The sequence below is a fragment of the Ambystoma mexicanum genome, chromosome 3q, assembly GCF_040938575.1.
Source record: "Ambystoma mexicanum isolate Mex_15411 chromosome 3q, UKY_AmexF1_1, whole genome shotgun sequence".
NCBI lineage: Eukaryota > Metazoa > Chordata > Amphibia > Caudata > Ambystomatidae > Ambystoma > Ambystoma mexicanum.
Genome location: NC_090926.1, coordinates 68235928 through 68259080, shown reverse-complemented (window position 1 = coordinate 68259080; position 23153 = coordinate 68235928). Strand labels below are relative to the sequence as shown.

General features: G+C 44.7%; 1 protein-coding gene across 2 annotated transcripts in view; it reads right to left on the bottom strand.

The window, feature by feature from the left end:
- The window catches only part of LOC138582141 (zinc finger protein 567-like), a 428111-nt gene that overhangs the window by 27326 nt on the left and 377632 nt on the right, over positions 1 to 23153 (bottom strand). For both annotated transcript variants that reach the window (XM_069653158.1, XM_069653157.1), the window contains one exon: positions 7489 to 7599. In XM_069653158.1, the coding sequence (XP_069509259.1) occupies positions 7489 to 7599 (111 nt within the window). The remainder of the gene's footprint in view (positions 1 to 7488; positions 7600 to 23153) is intronic.

Sequence of the window (23153 nt, the reverse complement as noted above, 5' to 3'; positions counted from 1 at the left end):
CCTGGCACTTAACACAGAGCCTTTTTCAAATGTTGGAAGGTTGAAATGGCTCAAGAATGTCATCTGGAATGAGGAGCAGGTCCTGGCAGTGCGGCCACTGTGGAAGTGTGGTGTTCCAATAAATTCCTATAATAATTAGTAAAGCCAAAAAAAACGATTATATGGGTATGGATATTGGAGTATCTCAGTTAAGGATCGCCTGAATCATGGCTTGGAGGCTGCGGGGGAAGAAGGGGTGGTATCTTCTCACCCCAACTTGATGCCCAAGATAGGCCTGCAAGCAGCACCCTGCCTGACACTAATGGTGAGACTGACTCTTTGGAAGGAGTGCACAATACCCCCTTGATGTGAGTGAAATGATTCTCCCAAATTGAGCTGAAGAAAACATCCGGACCAGTGTGAATTTGGCTTGCCGACTCTGGAATGATGTACGGGCGTTCCTTATCATCAAGCATATGAATTTAAAAATGATATGAATTTATATTGGGTTTCTTCCCAAATTACTCCAGCTTCTAAGCCATGTAATGATAATATTATTTGAGCCAATGTAATTTTACTGTTGACATATGAGTCGGCCCTGCTGAGATTCGATACTTTAGCGCAGGTTGCACCCATATTTCTGAAGTGAGCCCTTCCTGCTGAGCTACCGTACTGCGACATGGCACAGCCTTTCTTATGTGGAGAACACAGATTCCTCCTTTTCACTCTTGGTTAAAGCAATTTCCCAGCAACCAATGATCAGTTGGAGGTGCTTAGGAACAGAACTGCTAAGAATGAGCTTGAAAGCTTCTGGGATGGGTTGTGCCTCAGTCTTGTTCACTGCAGTACGTCCTTGATAGGAATTGAGCTGCTAACAATGAGCTTGAAAGCTTCTGGGATGGGTTGTACCTCAGTCTTGTTCACTGCAGTACGTCCTTGATAGCCCCAGAAGAATGATGATCTATCAATAGAGGATTGGACAGCCGTACTAATGGGCTAACCAACTGGCTTTGAAAGGGCCTGGTCACCAATGGGTCCATTATCTGCCCATGCTAATTGGTAAAATAAATAAAAGAAATAAAAAGTTGAATGCAAAGACAAAAACCAGAAGAGGATAGTGCCTAATGTATACCATGAGGCAACTGATGTCTTTGAGGTATTCTGCTTCCGATTTGCCCCTATATGAGACAGTGAGGCCCTGGTTTGCGGATCCAGAGATCTTTCCTGGAGTCAAATCTTTCCTTTGACCCATTTCAATTGGGCTACAGTGTCTTGCGTTTACATATTCACAAATTGCCATACACACACCACTGGGTCCTTTGAGAGAATGTATGACAATTTCTCTGCATTGTCCTTTTCAGTTCCTAATTCAGGGCAGACAATTGGCTCCATCTAGTTAAAATCACCTAGAGGTTTGTAGCCAATAGAAATTTGCAAGCCAGGGCTTCCAATAATGCCTTTTTCCATTATCAGTATGGGCCTATAAATGTCAGCATGCAAAGTAACATTGATTAAAAGCCACGACTGCATAAATGTGGTTACAATGATCTGAGGCAAACAGTTAATGATGTAATTTGTGATGTAAGCATAGGGCATTTAAACGTAGAACAATTAAAACCACAATGGGCCGCATCACGATTTTGACGGTAATTTGCAGGTAAATCTGCAGAATTACGGCTCAAATCGGTTAACGACGATCAGCCCTGTGAATTTACCACAGAATTCCGAGTGCTGGTATGACTCTGTTAGTCTCCATTTTTTTAATTCATAGGACTCCACAGAGATTTTGGCAGCTTTAGCACAACCAGCAATTCTGCTGAGGTAAATCTGATTCTTTTTGTCGTTAAAGTAGAGGATTTACATCAGGCATCATGCTGGAGGCCTCCACTTCAAGGCCAAACTCGTAAGAGGTGCGGCAAATGTGCAGTAATCCCGTTATTGCCAAAATAAGTGGCAGTAATGGAATTACCGCAACTTTTTGCCCTCACTGCAAAACATGCAATGAGGACCCCAATGTTTGGATACCAGAGCTGTTGCTCAGGGTTCTAGGAATAGTGCACGGTTTTCAGGTTTGGGGCTCAACAAGAAACAGGTATCCATCAGTGCCATGATGAGATCCTTATTCCTTCCTTCTAATTTGCGTACTAGAGAATAAGATGCATGTTTCAATACCTTTTACATTGAAAGCTAATGCATTTTTCCATCTCTGAATAATATTTTGGATGTGTGAGATTTATTTACTTGCATCTCATTTTCAAAGAATCACGTTTCCCTGCCTTTTACAACAAAAATATGAGGGAGAACCCCCACACCACCTGCAATCCCTCGTAAACCCCCCTTCTATGTACCTTAAATAAACCTAACCCAAACCCCCCCCCCTCTACGTTTCTGCAGTAAAATGTGCAATCAAAGGGGGAAATACCAATATTTCCAAATAGTCCAATGGAAGGTACCAAAACATCAATTTTATGTGATTTTAAAATGGGACTAACACGGCAATGAACGTGATCTTTGCACTTTGATAGACCATACAACTACTTGGAGTCCCTACGCTCATATGTGCTCATATGTACACTGCTGGACTGCCGGGTGAATATGTTGCGTGAAAAACTCCAGTTTGCAGTGAACCATGGAGCAGCATTTTGTCTGGCTGCAGGTTTAGCAAATAGTGTTCCTGTTATTCTCTTTGCTAAATATTATGGTGAGTAAATACATGAAGAGAAGAAAGACAACTGATGTGCATCAAGACTTGCTCCCATGACATCCACACAACCCTGAAGCTCTACACATAAGTGCTCTCTTTAGACTTGAAGACCAGCCAGGGGTGGTGTTGTACCTGAAAGTATTTGGAGATGGAACCACAAATAGAACAGATCACTAGCCTTTCATAATATTTTTTTCTGCTGGATGCAATCATTCCTCCTACAGACTCCCCATCATTTGAAGTCTTCTTCAGGTGCAGTCTGGTCTGGAAAATTGTCAACAGCCACCTGGTAGTACTGTGCAGCTCTGCGGTTGACTGCATCATGGCTCCTGGGTGCGCTCTTGCACTAGAAGTGAGTTTGCTCATTGCTCACTTTCAACTGCAATGAATGGCATAACTGTTTCATGCACAATTAAATTGCAAAATATTGGAGTACTTAATTTAGCGGCTGATGAGTAATATGCGTGGAGAAATTATATCCATTAGAAATATATTACCATAAGTTATTATTTTGCTCTTCTAATGGAAGTATTCCTCTCAAAGATTCTTCATCATTTGGAAGACTCATGCCACCAGAGCTACAGGAGGTGGGAGAAATACAAACATACAGAGAAGGGCATTTTGCAGTACCGATATACCCACATTAGCTTCTTCACTCTCCATGGAATGCACGTGACAGCCCCTTTCAAGGTGTGCAGCTAAGCCCAGGTAGCAGGCTAGCAAATCCTATGTAAGAGCCTACCCTCTGTAAGACAGAAGTCGAGACTGGCATGCACTGAATAGGCACATAGCCCTTGTGGGACCTCTTTGTGAGCTAATTCATAGCAAGATGGTATGCGCATAATGATCCATCTTGAAATTGATTGCGTGGATCTCCTTTTTCTAGGCCCAGTGTTTTCCGGTCAACACACATTTTATCTTCAATCACAGAAACATAAGGCACATATATTTTTGCTGGATAGATAGCATGTCCCAAAAAGTACTTTTTCTTTGTAAATTTAAAAAAAAATGAGGAGAAACTGGCAAAAGCCTGCAACTACTAAACTCTAATAAATGATGCGAGGACCAGCAGAAAGGCAACCTCGAAAGAAAAGAGTCTCAAGGGATGAAGTGAATACTTACAAAAGGTATCACCATTAAGAAAGTGATAACCAAATTCCTATACCAAGGAATAACACCAAGGGTTATGGCAGATAAGTGTTCTTCAAAACCTTAGAAAGATACAAAGAGTCGCCAGATAACATTTCATTGTGCCAACATTTAAATCAGATGACAAGTGACCACAAACACTCCATAACCATGCTGGTTGAGCATTACAATGGGTCAAGCTTCCTATCGCAGCACTGACTTGTGAACCTAAGTCAGTGGCAAGTGGCGATGAAGTTGGTGGATTGACACCTCTCCAAGAGCAGGACACCAAGGCCCTACTCAGAGAGTTCGAAATTCGTATACCCTGATCTTCCAATAGCAAGGTATCAAATCTCAGCATCCTGACATTGGGGTGAAGCACTTTGCTGCAAGCCTAAATCAAAGGATCTTCACTCCAACTGATCCTACATGGAGGGCAAAGCAGCATTTCATGCATGACAGGGTACCGGGTCCTCTGTGCCCAGTTCAGAAGGATCAAGATGATTGTTCTTCTGCTTTTCTTCAACTTCCCTAGTGCCAAATGAATCCATGGGAATGGAGGTAACGCACAAATCAGGTATATCTCCCAGGGAATCGCCACTGTATCCACCAGGTAGTCCCCGCAGGGAAAACCCTGAAGAGAGATCTTGCATATCTTATTGTAGTTTGAAATGAACACGTTGATCTGGGGAAGCCCCCACATTATTAGAGGGTCTGATCCACTATCTCCCAGGTCAGCTCCTACTGATGACACACGCAAGAGAGACGACTCTGCTCATCCACCTGAGGATTCAGACTACTGGCAAGTAGTGATTCTGTCACAGTAACCTTTTTCTCGATCATCCAAAACCACTGGCACACATGCTCTCTGCATGGCTTGAGTGGCCTGTGTGGTAGATCAGATGTAGGAGGTGGACTACAAGGTGTCATGTTCAACTTGCTTTTATTTAAATAATAAGGAAAATGCCTAACTAACCCTGGTCTATGGGATGCCCAACCAAGCAATACTAAACTAGGGTGCTTGTTGTCATATGTGAAGTCCAAACTTAATAATCCGTCCTCTAGCTAGCCTAAGCTGACCCTACAACTATTAATACATAACAAAAGACAGGGACATTGACTCCCTTCTCCTCAGGTATGCTTCTCAGCACAGGTCTCTTCAATATATCTTCATATAGTCGCATGCTATTCCTTGTCATAGCTCCTTCCGTTCTTTCAACGGGTCTGCCCAGGCCCTTGTGTATTTTTTCCTCTTATTTCTCTAAACACTCCTCTTCTTCTCAAGATGTGTAGACAGACTCTGTCTTAATCCTATTCCTCTCACAGTCTTGCCACTCACAGGAGCATGTATCATGCACTCCTAAGTACTTTTTATCCTTTTGCCAATCACTGGGAACAGTAGGTCAGTCTCCTGGATGTTTTTCACTCTTCATATACTTTTGCAAGTCACTGGGATGAGGATACAGGTTCTCCGAGTAATCTACACTCTATTATAATTTTGTCGATCACTGGGACTAGGATGCAGGGTCCCCAAGTGATCTTCACTCTTTATAGACTTTTGCCAATAACTGGGATGAGGGTCCTCCAAGTCATCTTCACTCTTTCCGTCTCACTCATCCGCGTCTCCCGCTCTTACCTGCCTGTATTGAAGGGGCTTGGGTTGGCGTTCTCTGTATCTCCTCTGTGGTCAGTCAGGATGATTCTCTGGTTCCTTCCATGTCGCTCTTCTGACATGCTTAGCTCTTTTTTGGCAGTTTCGGTGATCAAAGGATTTTTCCTTCAGTTCTGTTCCACGCCACCACCTTCTTCCTTTGGTTTCTTGGTTGCGTTGTTCACCCATGAACAGACTTCCGCAGGTCTAGTACTGGCCTATCACCTACTCAGCATGCCAATAATGGGGCTCTTCAATGGCCCTTATCGAGTGTCCATCCTGAGACTCGCATGAATTTCATCCACTCAGCTGGTCGGGCAGCGCGCTGCTGTCCCTTCTTCTCAGTAACTGATTTCAAACAGACAAGACAGCGTCTCCCTCTGTTTCCCAGCCTCCTTCGATCCGGCCAGCTTGAAACTCCTGGGTCTCACTTCCTTGTTTTCTTGACCCTCCTCTTTTTAAGATGCACTGCTGGGGCTTCCCCAGCTTCCAAGGAAAGTCCTTACTTTGTGTTGGGTTCATATTCACTATGCCTCCTGTTGGTTTCTTCGTATCAGTATTTCACAGACAAGCACTCTTCATTACTGTCATGTTCTTACTCTTCACAGTATCAGGATGAAATCGGTCTTCTGGTATTATATCACAAGAATACATGTAAGAGTTTAGTTGTCTGCCAGTTAATGAAGTTGTACTGGGCTTTGGAGGATAATGGGAAGGGAGTGCCTTATGGGAAAGTGAGTCATTATCCAAAAGATGGGACTCTCTCCCTGTGAGGTCCCTCTTACCCCCACCGCTAGGGGGAATATTGCATGGTGGCCTCACCTCCGTAGCCTCACAGAAAAAGGCACCCCCTTCAAGGAAGTTGCTGAATTCCTTGATTCATCACACCCCCTACACCATCCAACTTGTTTGTATAATACCTGGCCTGTGGTGTTATCTGTGGGGACCTGAAAAGCCGAACCTCTGATTGACAGTAAAAAAATAGATCACAATGCACTAGTTCCAGAAGGTTGGCATGGAAGGACTTCTCCTGGCCTTCCCACAGACTAAAATATTTGCATAAATGGGTCTGGGAGTCCCTCTACTAACACAAACACAGCCCATTGACCTGTTCTTGGCTGGATGGCCACCGGCAGAGTCTCAACCATTTCGGTGCTGGACTGCCCTTGTGGGAAGGACAAAGACTGATATGCAAATGGGCATTCCTCCTTTGTGAAAGGTAGAGTGAGCTAAAAGCGATGGCTGCAGACTCTCAAGGTGGGAAAAAAACCACAGAACAGGTTATCATGCCATGTTCTTTCTAGAGAGGGGCGCCTGCTACCTTTTTTGGATCATACACTAAAAGATCCTGCAGACGAACTCTCCATACCATCAGTGACGTGATCCTGACCAAGGTAATGGGAGGATGTCCTTCAGATCGCTAGGCTTGTCCGACCATATCTTTCGTTTATGTAGGAAGCCATTGCCAGTTTGTTGACCATGCTAGAGTTGAGGGATCTTGGAGATTTGCATATGTTAGCTTTGCCTACATCTTTGTTAGTTGTTCTATGCAAGTACTCACCCACTATTTGTTCAGTACTTGGTTGTCTTACTTGGTCTACCATATTATCCTTCATCCCATGTCCTCCTTCCTCTGGACAGACAGTGATCTGAAATGGCCACTGCATTTGAATTATCAGCTAATGGTCTCCCCTGCTTTGTGTTGTCTAGCCCTCTTCCCTCCTTGGGCACCACAAGGAATCACTGTTTGGCATTTGGAAATGTACAAATCTAATTGGGCTGGATAGAAATGGGAAAGTAAACCTCTTACAGATCTAAAGGTACAAGTCTAGCTTAAATGCAAGAGGAATTTAGTGCATGCAATGCCAATCTACCTAATTAATTTGTCTTCAGAGAATATATGACTACACTTGTTCATGCTCCGTTATTAAAATATGCATGGTTAATAGTATACATCATCGATTTTTTAAAAACTTTGCTTGACCAGAAGCTCCATAGCTGAAAGGTTCTGTTAGTAAATCCTAACCTGTGTTGAGACAGTCATTGCTTTTACTTCTTTCTGTGCCCTGGAGATACTCCACATTCTCCTTCCCATCTCCCTTCTTCTTGAACAGATCAGAAGTCTTCATCATGTTATCTGTTAAATAAAGAAAAACATTCACATGCCAGTCCTGCATACTAATTGATTTGTCCAGATTTGCATTTGGGGCACTTTCAAACAGAAAACCAACAGTCTGACAATTGGGTACACTCAGAAGTATTGAGGTCAACAAAAAGCAATATGTCTCACACAAGCACATGCCACTAAAAACTAGGTCATAATAAAAATAAAACATTTGGCAATAGTGGAGATGTAGCCCGAATCCTACGAAAAGTACAGATTAATATTGGACCCAATTAATTTGGCAAAAACATTAAAGATAAGACATACTGACAAAGAATCGCAGACCAATCACTGAGAACAAGGGTAACATATTTATTGAGTCCATTTCCCCCTCATCTGATAAAGAACAGGGATTATAGTCCTCATTATGAGTTTTAAGGAATTAGTGTGTTATTTCTGCCAAACTCAAATACTGGTACCGCCACTGGAATTTGAGTAAAATCATCCAAATTCCAATCTGCTATTTATTCCTCATTATGGAGTCGCATTGTATGCCACTGGGAATTGCAGGCTACCAGTGGTGGTCTGGCAATAATTGCTCTTTTTCTGGAGGAAATTCCTCCAGCCTTATGCCACAGGTCTTTCCTCATATTTAAATCCTAAGTTGTAATTTGATGGAGCAGTAAAAATGTCAGAAATTCTGTTACTTGCCAAGGGCTTTTCTTGCACCACTTGGCTCCAAAGACCTAGAGATTAGTATCCACAAACATTGACAAGGAAAATAAGAATATTTATAAATCAAGAGTATAGCAAATTCAGCTGTGCCCACCTTTATTTGGTTTTCAGCAATTTGTTTACTGCCATTTTATCACAGCCACTGCCACAAGTGTTGCAGTTTGTGTGCCAGTTGTCAATTGTGGGTTACAACGATAGGGGCTCTGTCGCATATAAACCTGTTTAAAAAGAGGCTGTCCAGAGTGCTGTGCACTATGGAAGTTTCGGTTAAAATAGTAAATTCACTTATATTAAAAAGTGATCTTTAGAGCAGTAAACATTTTCAGCATCAAGAGTAAACAGTAGTAAAAGTGAAGGACATTACATTCCCTGTTTGGAAGCTTGACAAATAGGAAAATCCACATTGACATTGTCAAGAAGGAGAAATATAGGCAAAAAACGTCCAAATGTCCAACACAAAGTTCCAAGAGGTCCTCAGGAGAGGGTTCCCTTGCCCTGTGTTTCACAGATTCTTTTCGGTTAACACTCTTCAATTCTCAGGAGGTGTTTCTCTTCTGCTGAGTTCTTCAGATGCTTTATAGTTGACGCACACAATAGTTCAAGGGATATAGTGCCTCACTTGGTTTCATTTCCACAGCTTCCTATTTCCAGGTTCAGGGCGTAAGATGACCTTTTCCCCTGGATTTGCCACATTAAAAGTTATTTACCTTCACAGTCTACTATATATTTGTGGTTGCAGGTCCCAGACGTGCAATCAATTCCCCTGGAGTATTCTCCTGCCAGTAGCTTCTTCACTTTGCTTTTCTACAATATGCAACTTTCCAATCCAGGGGATGTGGTTCCCTTTCCCTGGATGTCACACACACAATGGGGTTCTCTTTCTCTGCTTGATTTTCCCCAATTTCACAATCATAGTTCTTTTTACCAGAATATGTAACTTTCCAGTCCAGAGAGGTATGGGTTCCGTTCCCCTGGGTTTCACACACCAAAGAGGTTGTCTTTCCTTTTCTTAACTCTTACAGTTTATTTAAAATTGGGTGTGGGTCCCAGACTCACAATCACATTGCTGGTATACTCTCCAGCCAGAACATTTAAACATCTCAATTTAAAGGCTTCACCAACTTCAGGGGAGTTCCTTTTCCCTGAATTACACTTCTAATAGCTTCCACTTTCAAGGGGTTTGAGCATTCCCTTGTTTTCTCATACTTGCTTGTGAGTCCCGACACACTGTGTTTTCATCAACATTTAAGTGTGCTGTTTCCTTTAATCTCAAACAGTTCAGAACCTTCCTCTTCTCCTTATTTATTTGTTGGGTTCATGACCCACTCTCATTCATATGCATTATTCCTTTACGCTGGCCTGCTCCCTTGCTGACATTTGCCCATTTTATTAACGGTGTGCGGCAAACGCTTCGGAGCGCCCTGGCATCCCAAATTCCCCTATTGGACTCACTGGTCTTAGTCGGCAGCTCCAGCCTTCTGTTAACCAGTAATCAGCGATCTGCCCTGGAAGACGTCCTCTTCACTCTTTGGTCCCTGCGGTGCCTTCCACATCGTTTGGCAGCTTACTCTGCCTACGGCACCTGTGCAGACATTCCCTCTCAGAGCCTCTCTGTCTAGCACTTCCAGCAGATCTCCCGCTCCGCTCTGCAAACTGCTTCTTCTCTGTGTCCCAACCGGCTTCAGGGATGGTATATCTCTCTCTTTCCTGCCTGCCGGGCATTTTGAACATCCCGGCATCGGTCACATGTTCCCAACAACTAGACCGCACCACCGCTTCTCGTGGATGTTATCTTCATTGTTCGAGCCCTCTTCCTCGACCCAGTATGCCTATCTGGATTTGTGTATGTATGGATATCACTTTCAATGGGATGTTCTACATCACAGTATGCCATACAAAGATGGGAAGGTAATGAATTGGTATCATAATTCTCTAAAAGGGGGAGCATACCCTGAGTGGAAAGGGGATACCATGTTCCTGTCAGTGAGTCTATCTCCCTCCCATGGGTGTTTTCTCCCCCAATATGGTCCTCTCTTAGACAGTAACCCACAGGGTCAGGATCATGTAGCGGCTGCCTTTCCCGGGCCATATCGGAAGAGAGTTTCCCCAGAGATAGAGTGATGGCATGGCTAGATTCATCACACAACACTCTCAAATATGGAACTACCTAGTCATAAAAATCTCAACGCACGAGGCAAGGGTGGAGACAAGAGAAACAGAGATACTATGAAAGTGGACAAAATTAAGAATTCTTGCACAGAGTGGAAACAAATGAAGAAAAGATCTCTGGGAGAGGAGGTTCCTTTGACCAAAACTTGTTTAGCCATGACCCATGATTCAGGCCCATTTCAAAAGGCAGCACTGTGTGAATACATATTTGCAAAAATAGGCTAATAAAAATATATTGTATTGAACTTTCCATCGGAGTGAGGGCAGATTTTAAACAATGAATTCCTAGCATGAGATGTGGTCACCAGACTGCTGCCTAATTCATATTGAAAATCCTCTGCGTTTCCTCAGAGCATCAGGTCCCATTTGCACAGTAAGGCCACTTTCATAATGCACAGAAAAGCAGGTTACGGTTATAGGAAATCAAGCATAGCAAGACCAGAGTTCAGAGTTAGCATTGATTATTATCAAGGATATTTATTATTAGGGTATTTTTTGAGCACAGACCAAGCTTCGGGAAGCAACAGAGCCCTTCACAAGTCATAGAGGGATGTACATGGCGAGGGAAGCAAATCGCAAGGAATCACTGGGGAGCGGGCAATTTAGCAGCAAGTGATCTACAAACAACCAAAGGAGGAAACGGGGAGCAGGTCGCCCAGTCTAAGGTTAGAAGCTGAGTGGAGGGTGAGTGTACCTAGGATTTAGGGAGCGTCCATCCTTTGAGTCTAGAGCTCCTACCCAAAAAGTAGAAGTGAGGGGGCGAGTCTGTGTGTCCACATTCAATGGAGTTGAAAGTGCGTGTTATTGGGGGCCGTGTGGCTGTGGCAGTGATTGTGCAGTATATACACACACACTGCATAAACTCACACATGCCTCCCCATATCTCTTGAAAGCTGTGCTGGTTTGTTTTTATAGTGGGGATAATGGCGCATGTTACTATACAATGCCCCATTATATATAATGTTACTATACATTCTTTATCATACAATGATAAAGAATGCCTAATGGAGCAGGTTACAGAGGTGGTTACTGCACGGCTCTAAGGGCAAATAAATGAGCTATGCTAACTCCAGTAAGGGCAACGGGAGAAGGGGGCTAGGTGCCCCAGATATAGCTTAGAAAAATAAAACCTAAACCATTTCACTTAGTTGCATTCCATGTGTGTTGGCAGTTCCCTGAGAAAGTTCCATCCAGAAAGAGAGAAATAATAACAAGACATTTGTATACAGCATTATATGCCTGATTTCCCATGCCTCGAAGCGCTGTAATAATAGGGGACATGCAAGGATTGAAACTTGTGAACTGTGTGAGAAACCTGAAGGTGTCTCACTCGCTGGTCCCCAGAGATCTGTCATCCAGGTGGCCAGGACACGGCCATCACTATTGGATCCAGTTCCTGTTGGTGGACCAATGGGGGAGGATCACCTGGATGAGGGTTCTTCGGGAGTGGAAGTGGGACACCGAAGGTTGAGACACAGTACCCCCTTCCTTGTAACACCATTTCCCAATCCAACCTTGTAGGATATTTAGAAGCTCTAAGACCCCCTGCCCTTTCCTGACACAAACACTTTCTTACACCGTGACAGACAACGGACTAACACCAGAGCCGTTTAACTGACCTGTCTCAACACAAGGCTCAGGACCTTTACCTTCCCCACAGGGATACAATGCGGAGCACGAGAGCACACTACGAGCAAGGCCAACCGCACGAGGAAGCAGCTACTCCAGGATGGCAGTTCAAACGGAAAAGAAAGGCGGCAAAAGCTGGAAGAATGACAAGGAGTGAAGTGACTGTGCCCTTTTCAACCCGGAACGGCGAGACCTCTGAAAAAGGAAACATAAGACTGGGATTTACAGCTGACGTGTTGAGTGACAGATGTCGATGGTGCACGGGGGCCTCCCACATTGATAGTACAGGCGGGGAGGCACGCTGACAACCGTGGTACTGTCCTTGACTCCAGAAGCAGGACAAACCAACGGGTTCAGCAGAGCCGGTGAGTTGGAGAAAGCTGATTGCAACCTTGGGCTCAACACAGTTCGGTTTGCTATCAGCAACATTATATGAAGGCAAGGAACTTGTGAACAAAGGAATTGTGTGTGTTTGAACTTTTGGGAAAGCCTAAAGAGGGGCCAGCTGCAGAGTGGTCAGGCGCCGCAGGAGTGCTCATTTGAAGGACTCTAGCTGGCCCCTTTTTTTGTGTTAAACTACAAGTACCAGAAGGCCCTAGGACAGGGTGTCAGAGGGGTCCCACAAGGGTCTTGTCAAATCCCTTGTACAATCGAAAGTCTCTGACCCATTGCCAAGAGAAAACTAGGGGAAGGAAAACCGTGCTTTCTGATGAGATGAAGCAAATCATGAACTGCGTTACAAATGCATGAACGGTGTTAAAGATGGCTATGTGAACCCAAAGCAGGGATGCCAAGGGAAAAGCTAAGAGAAGTAAATCCTGCATCATGATAAAGCAAAGTAAACTATGAAAATTGGCAAATGTGAACACGGTTGAGGGATGCCTGTGAATCAGGGTGAAGCATGACACACCCGAGAACATTGTATTGATATTCAGAGTGAAAGGCTGTAGTGAACCCGACAGAGGGAGGCCCACGTTGCAAGAAGGATCAGAGCCCAGCTGCGCGAGATCCAAGGGGTAAAGAGCAATTGCCCAATGTACAAGATCACAGAAGGAACTTTTGTTTGTTTGTTGTTTTTGGTCCAGCAGGCCCAGGCAAGAGACTTTGTAGAAAAGAGACTTGTGAACCTCATGCCGGAGAGGCCCAGGAGTGTGCTGTGCTCAGGAGTCCTGCCTTGTCCCGTGCTTAAAACGTGGGCAAGGGAGACCCCAGCCATACCATCTTGACTTAACAATTTGTGAACACTTATTTCTTTTCTTGTGAACATTACCCCACACTATTTTGTAACTTAGTTGTAAGGATTGACAATAGTTTTTTTAGGATAGGCCCTTATTAATTGATGGTCGTAACTTGCTACCATCTTAGATTTAGGTTTAGATTAGGCGTTTTTCTCACCCATTATACAGTTTAATAAACACCCTTGAACTGTGATCACTTGTGTCTGTCTTCACCATGAGTTCCTTACAACTGCTAGCGAGTCTCAGGACAGAAGGAAGCCCTTTACTCGCAGAGTTGCATTCTTGGATGTTACAATGAGTAACATAATATGCAGAGTTATATGCCTGGATATTACAATGAGTGATATAATATGCCAAGTTATTTTCCTGGCTATTGCAATTAGTAATAACCACAGTTGTAATGAAAACAATAGAGATTTGAACTGGAGAACTTCCAGCCCTTTAAGATGGGTCAGCAATACATTTGAGAGGAATGGGGATGCAGAGGTTACTCAAACATCAAACAAAACGACTCAGGAAGTTGGCAAAAAGATAACTGTTTTAATATCAATTATCGAAAACAGGGAGTACAACGAAAGTCATCGGACGTATCATAGCAAGGTGTCAACAAACTTTATAAAAAAACACACTTTTATACTAAAATCTTGTCATAGGTGACGTACAACCTGTGCATTACCAACGTCATCCTACGTGGCAAACTACAAAAACCTACTGAAGAGAGTGATAGGGTCTAAGGGAATATCTAAGCATATAATCCATACTTGTCTAATTGGTGTGAGAAAGGTGATAGGGTTCTTAACATCAGGTGGGGCAACTAAGCCCTTCCTTCAAAACAGGTCACTATGAACGTCACTAAATACACAACGTCCTATTGACTATGAAATTCTAGGACCCCTAATCATGCAATCCTCTATTTTTGGTTGGCTTCTAACCTAAGTCAGCATCCTTCATCCCACGATAGCCGCATGCAGGCCAGGCGTCCAGGTGCTGGTGAGTTAGTCTTAAACATCTGCTTCCCACCAATTAGAACATCATCCATCATCACCTCAGTGGTCGGTTGTCAATTAAGGCCTTTGAACTTGTCCTTGGGAGTGTTCCTTTGCTCTGGAAGATACAGGGGAGTAGAGGCGCGCTCTGCCCTCGTGCATAGGTCGGACCATCATGCTCTTCCAACTACTTCTCCCCACTTGACTGAAGACCACGAAATTGAGCTTTCAGTGTATTAAAAAGACTATTTTCCAATGAGCCTCTGACGTCTTCTTTGTTCTCTCCAAGCTTCTGAACAGGAGATTCATTCCTTCACAAGATTGTAACCAATTTCTGTTCTTCTCAGTCGGATACGACATTGGCCTCTTAGCTCATGCAACCTCGCCTTTCTGAAATTCGCTTGTAATTAATTTGTTTTCTAACTGCGCCATGCTGAAAAAAGTGGCCTTTCTGCTTAAGCTCAGCTCTGCTTATAATTCGTAATGGGACCATCCATTCTTTACTCATTCCTATGGATCCATACATTGGCGCTTGCCGCAAATAATTCACTATAAAGCTAGCTTCATGAAAACTTTGTCTGCTTGCGTTACTTTGCGTTTGTACACATGTGAACTGGCTTACTATCTTAATTGTTTCTGTAGCATTAGCCTCTTTATCTTGAGCTCAAGATTTTGCTTATCTTTGATACTTTCTTGATGCCTTATAGAATATCCACATTCTCTGGTCTCTGCATCTCTTTTAGGTACGTCAGCTCGACTCTCGCATGACGTCACCAATCTGCTTCGTCATTCAGGCGTCCTGCTTCTGTTTAAACAGCCATCATACTGTGTTGAATATTTTTTCACTGAATAACATAACTCCATTAAACAAAAAATGTCATGCTATGTGTCTTTCTTTTTTAATTTTGTTTAATGTGTTTTAGTTCATAGAACATTTCACATTACATTTTATCAAAGGTTTTTAGATTTATTTGATTAGTTATACAAATAATGTAACATTCTGAAGCAAACAAAAGCATACAACATTTAAAACATAAAAAACATATGTTTAAACATAAATACAAGCAATAAAACATGAGAACAAATTAATGGGCGTCAATCACTGTGTACCAGATAAAACCTCAGTTACCTTTTCATTTATTAAAAATTCCACCTTTAACCAAACACGGTAAAGAGCTATACACAAAGGTTTAGTCGAAGTATTCAGGCAGCAGCCCCAGAATACATCCTCCTTAATACTTTTCTAGCTGCTCACGAAGGGGCCCAATAAGTTCATATAGAGGGGACCATTTAGTCGCCATTCGGTTAAGACATGGCATGCAGTCTCTATTTTACCCGTTACTTTACATATACAACACATGCTATCGACTGTCTATGTTGCATGGAAAATGCCTGTATTTGACAGTATGGGTAATTTTGTGCAACCTTAGCTGTAAGATGAACCTGCGCAACGCGGGTGAGGGACATAACATGAGGTAACCTTAAAGTGCTTTATAGAGGTGCATTAAGAATGTGAAATCATAACTACTCAGATGTTCCATATGAGCTTAGTTTGAATCCAATCCCACCTCTCTAGTTTCAACACAAATTCTTTGTGTAATGTGTAATAATTGGATCCCCAGTGAGGTTTCCAATCTAAGGTCTTAAATGGTGAATATATCACCTGCATGCAATTACAGCAGCGGGCAAACACAGACCGGTCTTGGATAGCTTTGATCTGTGTGATTGGTCACAAGCCCAATATTCGGTGCCAAAGCTTTCCCTCAATTACCTTCATCCATCTGAAATCACTCATACTCAAGGCCTCCATATAGTATAACTGCACAAAAGCACATTTTTCTTTCTTTCCACCCAACACCTTTTTATTCATCTCGGGAGGATAGCTCAGGGGGCAACGCGCTCGTCTTGGAAGCAAGACCATGCACAGCAACACAGGTTCGATCCCCGGGTCAGCTCTTAGAAACCTTTGGTTATTCAACCCATTACATATACATTTACATCTGCTTAGATGACATTTCATTTAAATAACTATAACATGAATTGCTGTAGAAAACATGACGAAGGAATAGATTCCTTTTTCAATGCATCCGGTGATGGGATGATTGATGTTTTATTTGATGTAATAAGCTAACATTAGGAGTGCAGCCGTCGCCCCACTTTATGCTTTTTGCAAATTGGGTAAACTTTTTTTCCAGTTTTGGTCGCAAGCAAGAACAAGGACTGTGAATACACTAATGTGTATTCAAATGACTGTCTGTAAATGAAATTCATGCATTAAAATGTACTCTATTGAATGCACACACAGGCAGAGGGAAACCTGGCTGGGAAACTAACCATGCCCGCAAAGGAAAGGGCTCACGTACGCTGTGCAGGCCTGAAAAGCACCATGAACCCAAGCGTGGAGGAAGCATGAAGCTCTAAATAATATGACAAGCCAGAAATAAAAAAAAGTAAAACCTCCACAAGAAGATTTTCTTTTACATTTCCAAAAATGTACTACTAAAGAAAAGATTTCCAATCAATGCAACATCAAGCACTTAGGATTCAATTAATCACTAATACATTATGATGTAAAATGTTGTATTCTGCACCCATTCCAGGCTTAGAATGACGCTTCACTTCAACATTATTTCAATATTTACTGTCATAAATGCACTGTATGTCAAGTGCAAAAACAGAAGAAAAAATAGTTTTACTGTTTACTTTCATTTTGAGGAGTGTGCACACCAAAGAGGTATAAGATGAATGCGGCATGAAGGGGAAACCTCTCTATTTGGCAAGTCAGGATTTGTCTGCCACATTTGATAGAGTGGACAGATGTCACCTATGGTCTAAGCCATCTATGTGGTGTATACCGCAGGGGCTTTTTTAATATGGTACTGCTTTTCAATTCCAATAACAACTTAACTGTCTGCTGGAACTCGGGGAGGTACCAGTTGGGGTTGGCCCAAGACAGGGCTGTGTTAGTCCCCACTTTATTTGACCTGTACATCTCAGACCTTCTGGTAACTCTCCATAGAGTGTCTCTTTTTCCACCTAAATTAGAGTTACTCGAGGTAGGATGGAGGGCCTACGCGGATGACTTGATTTTACTTGACTCCACTCCCATTGGTCTGCAAAGATCTTTTTTTTTTTAAACTTTTATTTAATGGCAGGAAGTTACGACAGGTACAGCATACATTTCACAGAGATATACAGGAGCCACAGCATCACATTTGACAATTATATCATACAGTTGTTCGAGCAGCATATATGGGGCGGTGGGGGGAGCTGATAGCTCGATTGAGCGTGCAGTGTTCGGGACTAAGGGTTTGTCGGGCGGGCCCGGCGGGGGGGGGGGATGGAGCTCCACTCGACTTGTTGTTCAGATAGCTGCAGAACTCAGTCCACACATTTCTGGGCTGGGATGCCATGGGGAGAGAACCAATGTATTCCTCTTCACACGTTTGTACCCAAGTGAGGGATTTCAACCACATTTCGAAGGAGGGGGGTGGGGGGCACAGTGCTTCCAGCATTGCAATATACATTTTTTTGCCACTATGGAGCTTACATTAAAAAATGTTGACAGTTTTTTTGCATTGTCACCAGTCCATATTCCGAACAGCAAAGCAAGTGGTTCGAGGTCCACTGGGGACCCAATCATCTCTGAGAGCGCTTTCGTCACTTCCATCCAAAACGCACTCAGCGCAGTACAGGACCAAAACATATGTACATGATCTGCCTCTTCAGATTTGCATTTCAGGCATATGTGAGTCGGGGTGTGTGTGAATTTTGCTACTTTGTGTGATGTATAATAGAGTCTGTTAAGGAGTTTACATTGTATGCACCGGAATCTAGCGTTAAGGGAAACTTTGCACGTGTGTGCACACATTTTGTTCCACATCCCTTCAGTAATTTCCAGTTCCAGCTCCCTGGCCCATTCCTCCCGTGGTTTGAGGGACGCACCCCCTGATTTCCACAGCCGCATTTTATACAGAGAGGATATTATGCCCCTGCTGCAAGCGGAGTTTGCTATATATTGGTGCTCAAGTGAGTCTGGGGGCTCGTCTGGATAGGTGGGCCACATTTCACGGACTGCCGCTCTTAGCCTGAAGTATTGTAACAGCTCTAGCGCTGAGCCAGAATGTTCGAGACGCCACGTCTGAGGGGTAATGAATTTACCGCCTGGGTATAGTGCTCGATAGCCCAGGTCCTCCCAGTGTCGTAGGATATGTCTATCGTGTGATGGAGTGTCCCGGGAATTGCCAGATGGGGAGCCACTTATAGTATGGGCGATGCTCCTGTTGCGAGTGCAACATACTGTTCCATGCCCTGATCGTGCTAGCCACAGGGTCTGCCGGGGAGTCAGTTTGAAACGTGCGGTGTATTATTAAAGTCATGATGTTGGTCCCCTCTCCCTCCAGTTTCTCTAGTTTGACGTACGGGGGCAGATTGGAGTGTGCGTACCAGTGTGTGGCATGTTGGGCCTGTGCCGTGATCCAGTACAGTGTTAGGTCTGGGGCTGCGAAGCCCCCTTTTTCATAGGGTAGGGTCATATGTTGCCACTTCTTGCGAACAGCCCCGCAGTGCCAGAGGAATGGGGCGCACGCCAAGTGGAGCCTCTTGAAATATTGCTTCCCGGGCCATACTGGTACATTGGCAAATATATAGAGGAGCTTGGGGACAGCTATCATTTATATTAGGGATAGTCTGCCTGCAAGAGACAGTGGGAGGTTGCGCCATCGAAGCATTTTGGATTCTATGAGCTGTGCCGTTGTCTCATAGTTATCTGCCAGCAGGGAGGGTTTGGTTATTGACACTTGAACCCCGAGGTACTTGATGCCACACGGGGACCAGTGTAGGGGGAATTCACACGACGGTTGCTGGGTTGCTGCAGTGAACGGAAATATTTCCGATTTGGAATAGTTAATGGTGAAGCCAGAGTACGTGCCTATCTTGGTTATGTCGCGGATGATCAGGTTTAAATGTATGGATGGGTTTCTGACATATAGGAGTACATCATCAGCGTATAATGAGATGATTTCCGGCGTGTCCTGTAGGCGAATGCCCTTGCGGGTGTGCCGATCCCTAACATGGTCTCCCATGGGTTCGATGGCGAGCGAGAATAGGATAGGGGAGCACGGACAACCCTGACGGGTCCCCCTATGTAGCGCAAAGGGAGAAGATGTCACGGAATTTACCAGGACCTTGGCCATTGGTGCTGTATATACTAGTTTTATGTAGGAGATCATATTTGGTCCCACCCCCATTTTCTCCAGCACGGCCCACGTGTATTGCCAGGAGAACATGTCGAATGCCTTCTGGGCGTCTAGTGTGACCGCCACTGCATCAGCCATCAGGTCAATTCTGGACATCACGTTGAAAAGTCAGTGGATGTTAAGTGCAGTTGAACGGCCAGGGACAAATCCGCTTTGGTCTGCATGGACCAAATGGGGCATGAATAGGAGGAACCTGTTCGCTATTATTTTAGCAACGATTTTCATGTCAGTGTTTATAAGCGATAAGGGCCTATAGGAACCGCATTCGTCTGGGGGTTTTCCTGGCTTGGGAAGGACGGTTATCAGGGCTTCCCTTAAGGAGCGAGGGAGGGTGGCTAGCCGGAGTGATTCGGTCCAGACCCGTACCGTATGGGAGCTAAAATAGCGACGTGCTCCTGGTAGAACTCTGATGTGAGTCCATCGGGGCCTGGGGCCTTGTTCTTTGAGGTCTGAAATGACCTGGACTATCTCTTCCAAGGTGAACGGGGCATCGAGTTGTTCACTGGTGCTTTGGGAGATTAGGGTCATAGGGATACGTTCAAGAAGGTTGTCCAGGTCATGGGCTGTGTGTTCTTACTGGGGGCCATACAAATTGGCGTAAAAGTCTGCGAAGGTGTCAATTATGGCCTGGTCGGACCAGTGTCGTGTGCCTTTCCCATCTATAATGCTATATATTCGGGTCCTACCCCCCTCCGCATACATCAATCTGGCCAGGGTTCTTCCAGGTCTGTCTCCCTCGCCATACCTTCGCGCAGCAGCAGGCCGAGCATAGTACTGCACCTCGCTGAGGGCGTGAGACTCATATAGTTCTAGTTCAGCTCTGATCTTTGCCAGGGTTGCCGGAGCAGGCGCAGAGGCATGTTCTTGTTCTAGAGTTTTAAGCTTAGTTTCAGAATTGTGTAGGGCCTGTCTTATGGTTTTTAGCACCCCCGCCTCCCTTGAGATGCACATCCCTCTAATGTATACTTTAAATGCCTCCCAGCGGGTCCCCTCAGGAGTATCTTGTATGTTGTTCTCAAAAAAAGTGTTTATATCCGATAGGATCTCAGCTCTAAAGACAATGTCAGACAGAGCATCAGATTTAAAGCGCCAGGCAGGGCGGGCGGCCGGGGTAGGCCCCAGTTGGATCTGCATCATAACCGGGGAGTGATCTGAGAGCGTGCGTGCCAGAATCTTGACATCTGCTACCCTACCCATCTGGCAACCTGACAGCAGAAACATATCTATTCTTGAAGAGCTATCGTGTACTGTTGAGTAGAAAGTATAGTCTCTCTCTTGGGGGTGGAGTGTCCTCCACACGTCGTGTAGATTTAGGGACCTCATATGTGTATGGAGTAGTTTGGCGGCGCGAGACATGACTCTGTGGGTAGTGGTTGTTCTATCCAGGACATTGTCTAGTATGAGGTTCATGTCTCCCCCCCCATATAATGGGGACTTCCACATACCTCATGAGGATGGTGGTCACTTCGTCTATAAATTCTGGGGAGTCGGTGTTCGGGCCATAAGAGTTTACAAGCAAGCATTCCTCATTAGCCAGAGTGCAGTGATGGATCACGTATCTGGCCTCCGTGTCAATGTGGGATGTGTGAAGTGTGAATTTTACTGATTTGTGGATCAGAGTCAGGACTCCACTGGATTGAGTGGAGTATTGGGTATAAAATCTGTTAGGGCCCCAGGACTGTGCTAGGTTTGATGTTAGGTGTTTCGGAGTGTGTGTCTCCTGGAGTAGGAGTATCTTGATTCCATGTCTTTGCGCATATGCTGTGATCCTGCAGGTCTTTGTGAAATTAGTTAACCCCTGAACATTCCACGTCATCATTTTAATAGACATGCTAAGAGTTTATGGGACATCCCAATTAAAGGATCTGCCTCTGCTTTCCACCACATGTGCTGCTGCGGCGTGACCACGCCTCTCTACTAAACCAGTCATCTCCTTCCTGCCAATTTCTGTATAACATTCCCCAACTTCACCACCCCCCACCCTCACCGCCCGATTCAAACTAGCAGTGTGATAGTTCCCAACCCTGGAGCGAACAACTGTGTGCCATCCCCAACTCGGCGACGCTCAACCAATAGTCCAAAAGGGGCTTAAACTTAAACACTCCACCTTAGAAGGCATTGCAGCTGCAGTGGGGGCCGCCGCTGCCATATGACCCACATTTGTTAATACATATTATGATGAAACATCATTAATCTTTGAACGGCTGATAGAACTATAGGTTACAAGAGCAAATTTATCCTTCGGGATCGAAATCTAAGCAGATAACGTCTAGGCCTGGTGCCTAGCGGTGAGGCATGGCTGCTGAGGTTCCAGCCCAGTGTGTACCGTTACAGTAAAGCAAGTTAGGAATGTTCCCCCTTTCCAATGGTGGTGCTCTTAAGATGATGGTGTTGGGGCAAGGTTGGGACCAGAATGGTGTAGAGCAGGGGGGACCAGCTGAACAACTGGCGGGACACAGTTGGTGAACCCACATGAGAGTTGTGGGAACATTTGCCCTAGTCGTTGTCTATTCGTTCCTCTGGGGGTTCCGTTAGCGGGATTTGTGCCTCGATAAATTTGACGGCTTCGTCCGGGACTGTGAAGAAATATAGCTTGTTGTGGCGAGTGAATTTCAGGTGAGTGGGGAAAAGCATTGCGTACTCAATTTTCCTATCTCTTAGCATTTTTTTCACACCTCCGAATTGCCGTCGCTCCATCTGTACCCCCACTGAGAAGTCAGGGAAGATCCTGATGATTTGTGAGTCTAGCCTTAGTTCACATTTTTCCCTGGCCAGGCGAAGGATGTGGTCTCTATCTTTGTAGCTTAGCAGCTTCGCAATTATTGGTCTGGGAAAGTCTCCTAGTTTGGGCCGGGGTGCCAGTGCGCGATGCGCTCGCTCAACAGTGAAGAACGGTGATAGCTCAGGATTGTCAAGGAGGTCTTTGAGTAGTTGTTCAACCGCAAGTTCCATTCGGCCCTTTAGCGCAGATTCGGGAACCCCCACTATGCAAATGTTTCTTCGCAACCTCGATTCTAGGTCATCGCACTTAGCTTTGACCTGCTTCATGTCGCGCACGAGCTCTGTGACCGTGTTTTTTAGGGCATGAACACTATCCTCATTGTTTCTCATTCTATGTTCTACTTCAGTGATTCTGGCCCCATGTTGGTCTAGTTTAGACTTTAGAGAGGCGACGTTCGCGTTGATATCGTCAAGTTTTTCATGAAAGGCTGCAAAGTTTTTTGCCATGGTCTCCATCATTGTTGTTAAATCGGGCTGCTGGGGGTCCGGCAGCATGTCCCCATCTTCCTGTTCGGCGGAGGAGGGTCCTTGTTCCGCCCTGGGCACTGCCTTGGCAAACTTGTCCATGGCCCCGACTTTGTTGGCCCCTCGCGATCTGTTGGACATTGCGGTGGTGGGCAGCAGCACTTCACTTGGCAGGTTTGCTGGTGATCGTGGGTCAAGAGTCCCGCAGTGGGGGTAGTGGCATGCCACTGATTTCAGCGTGCGGGTGGACCAAGCCTGGCTATACAAATATTTGCCTCAGATGGGGGGTGGGGACGTGGGAAGACCACTGCGGCAGAGGGCCGGAT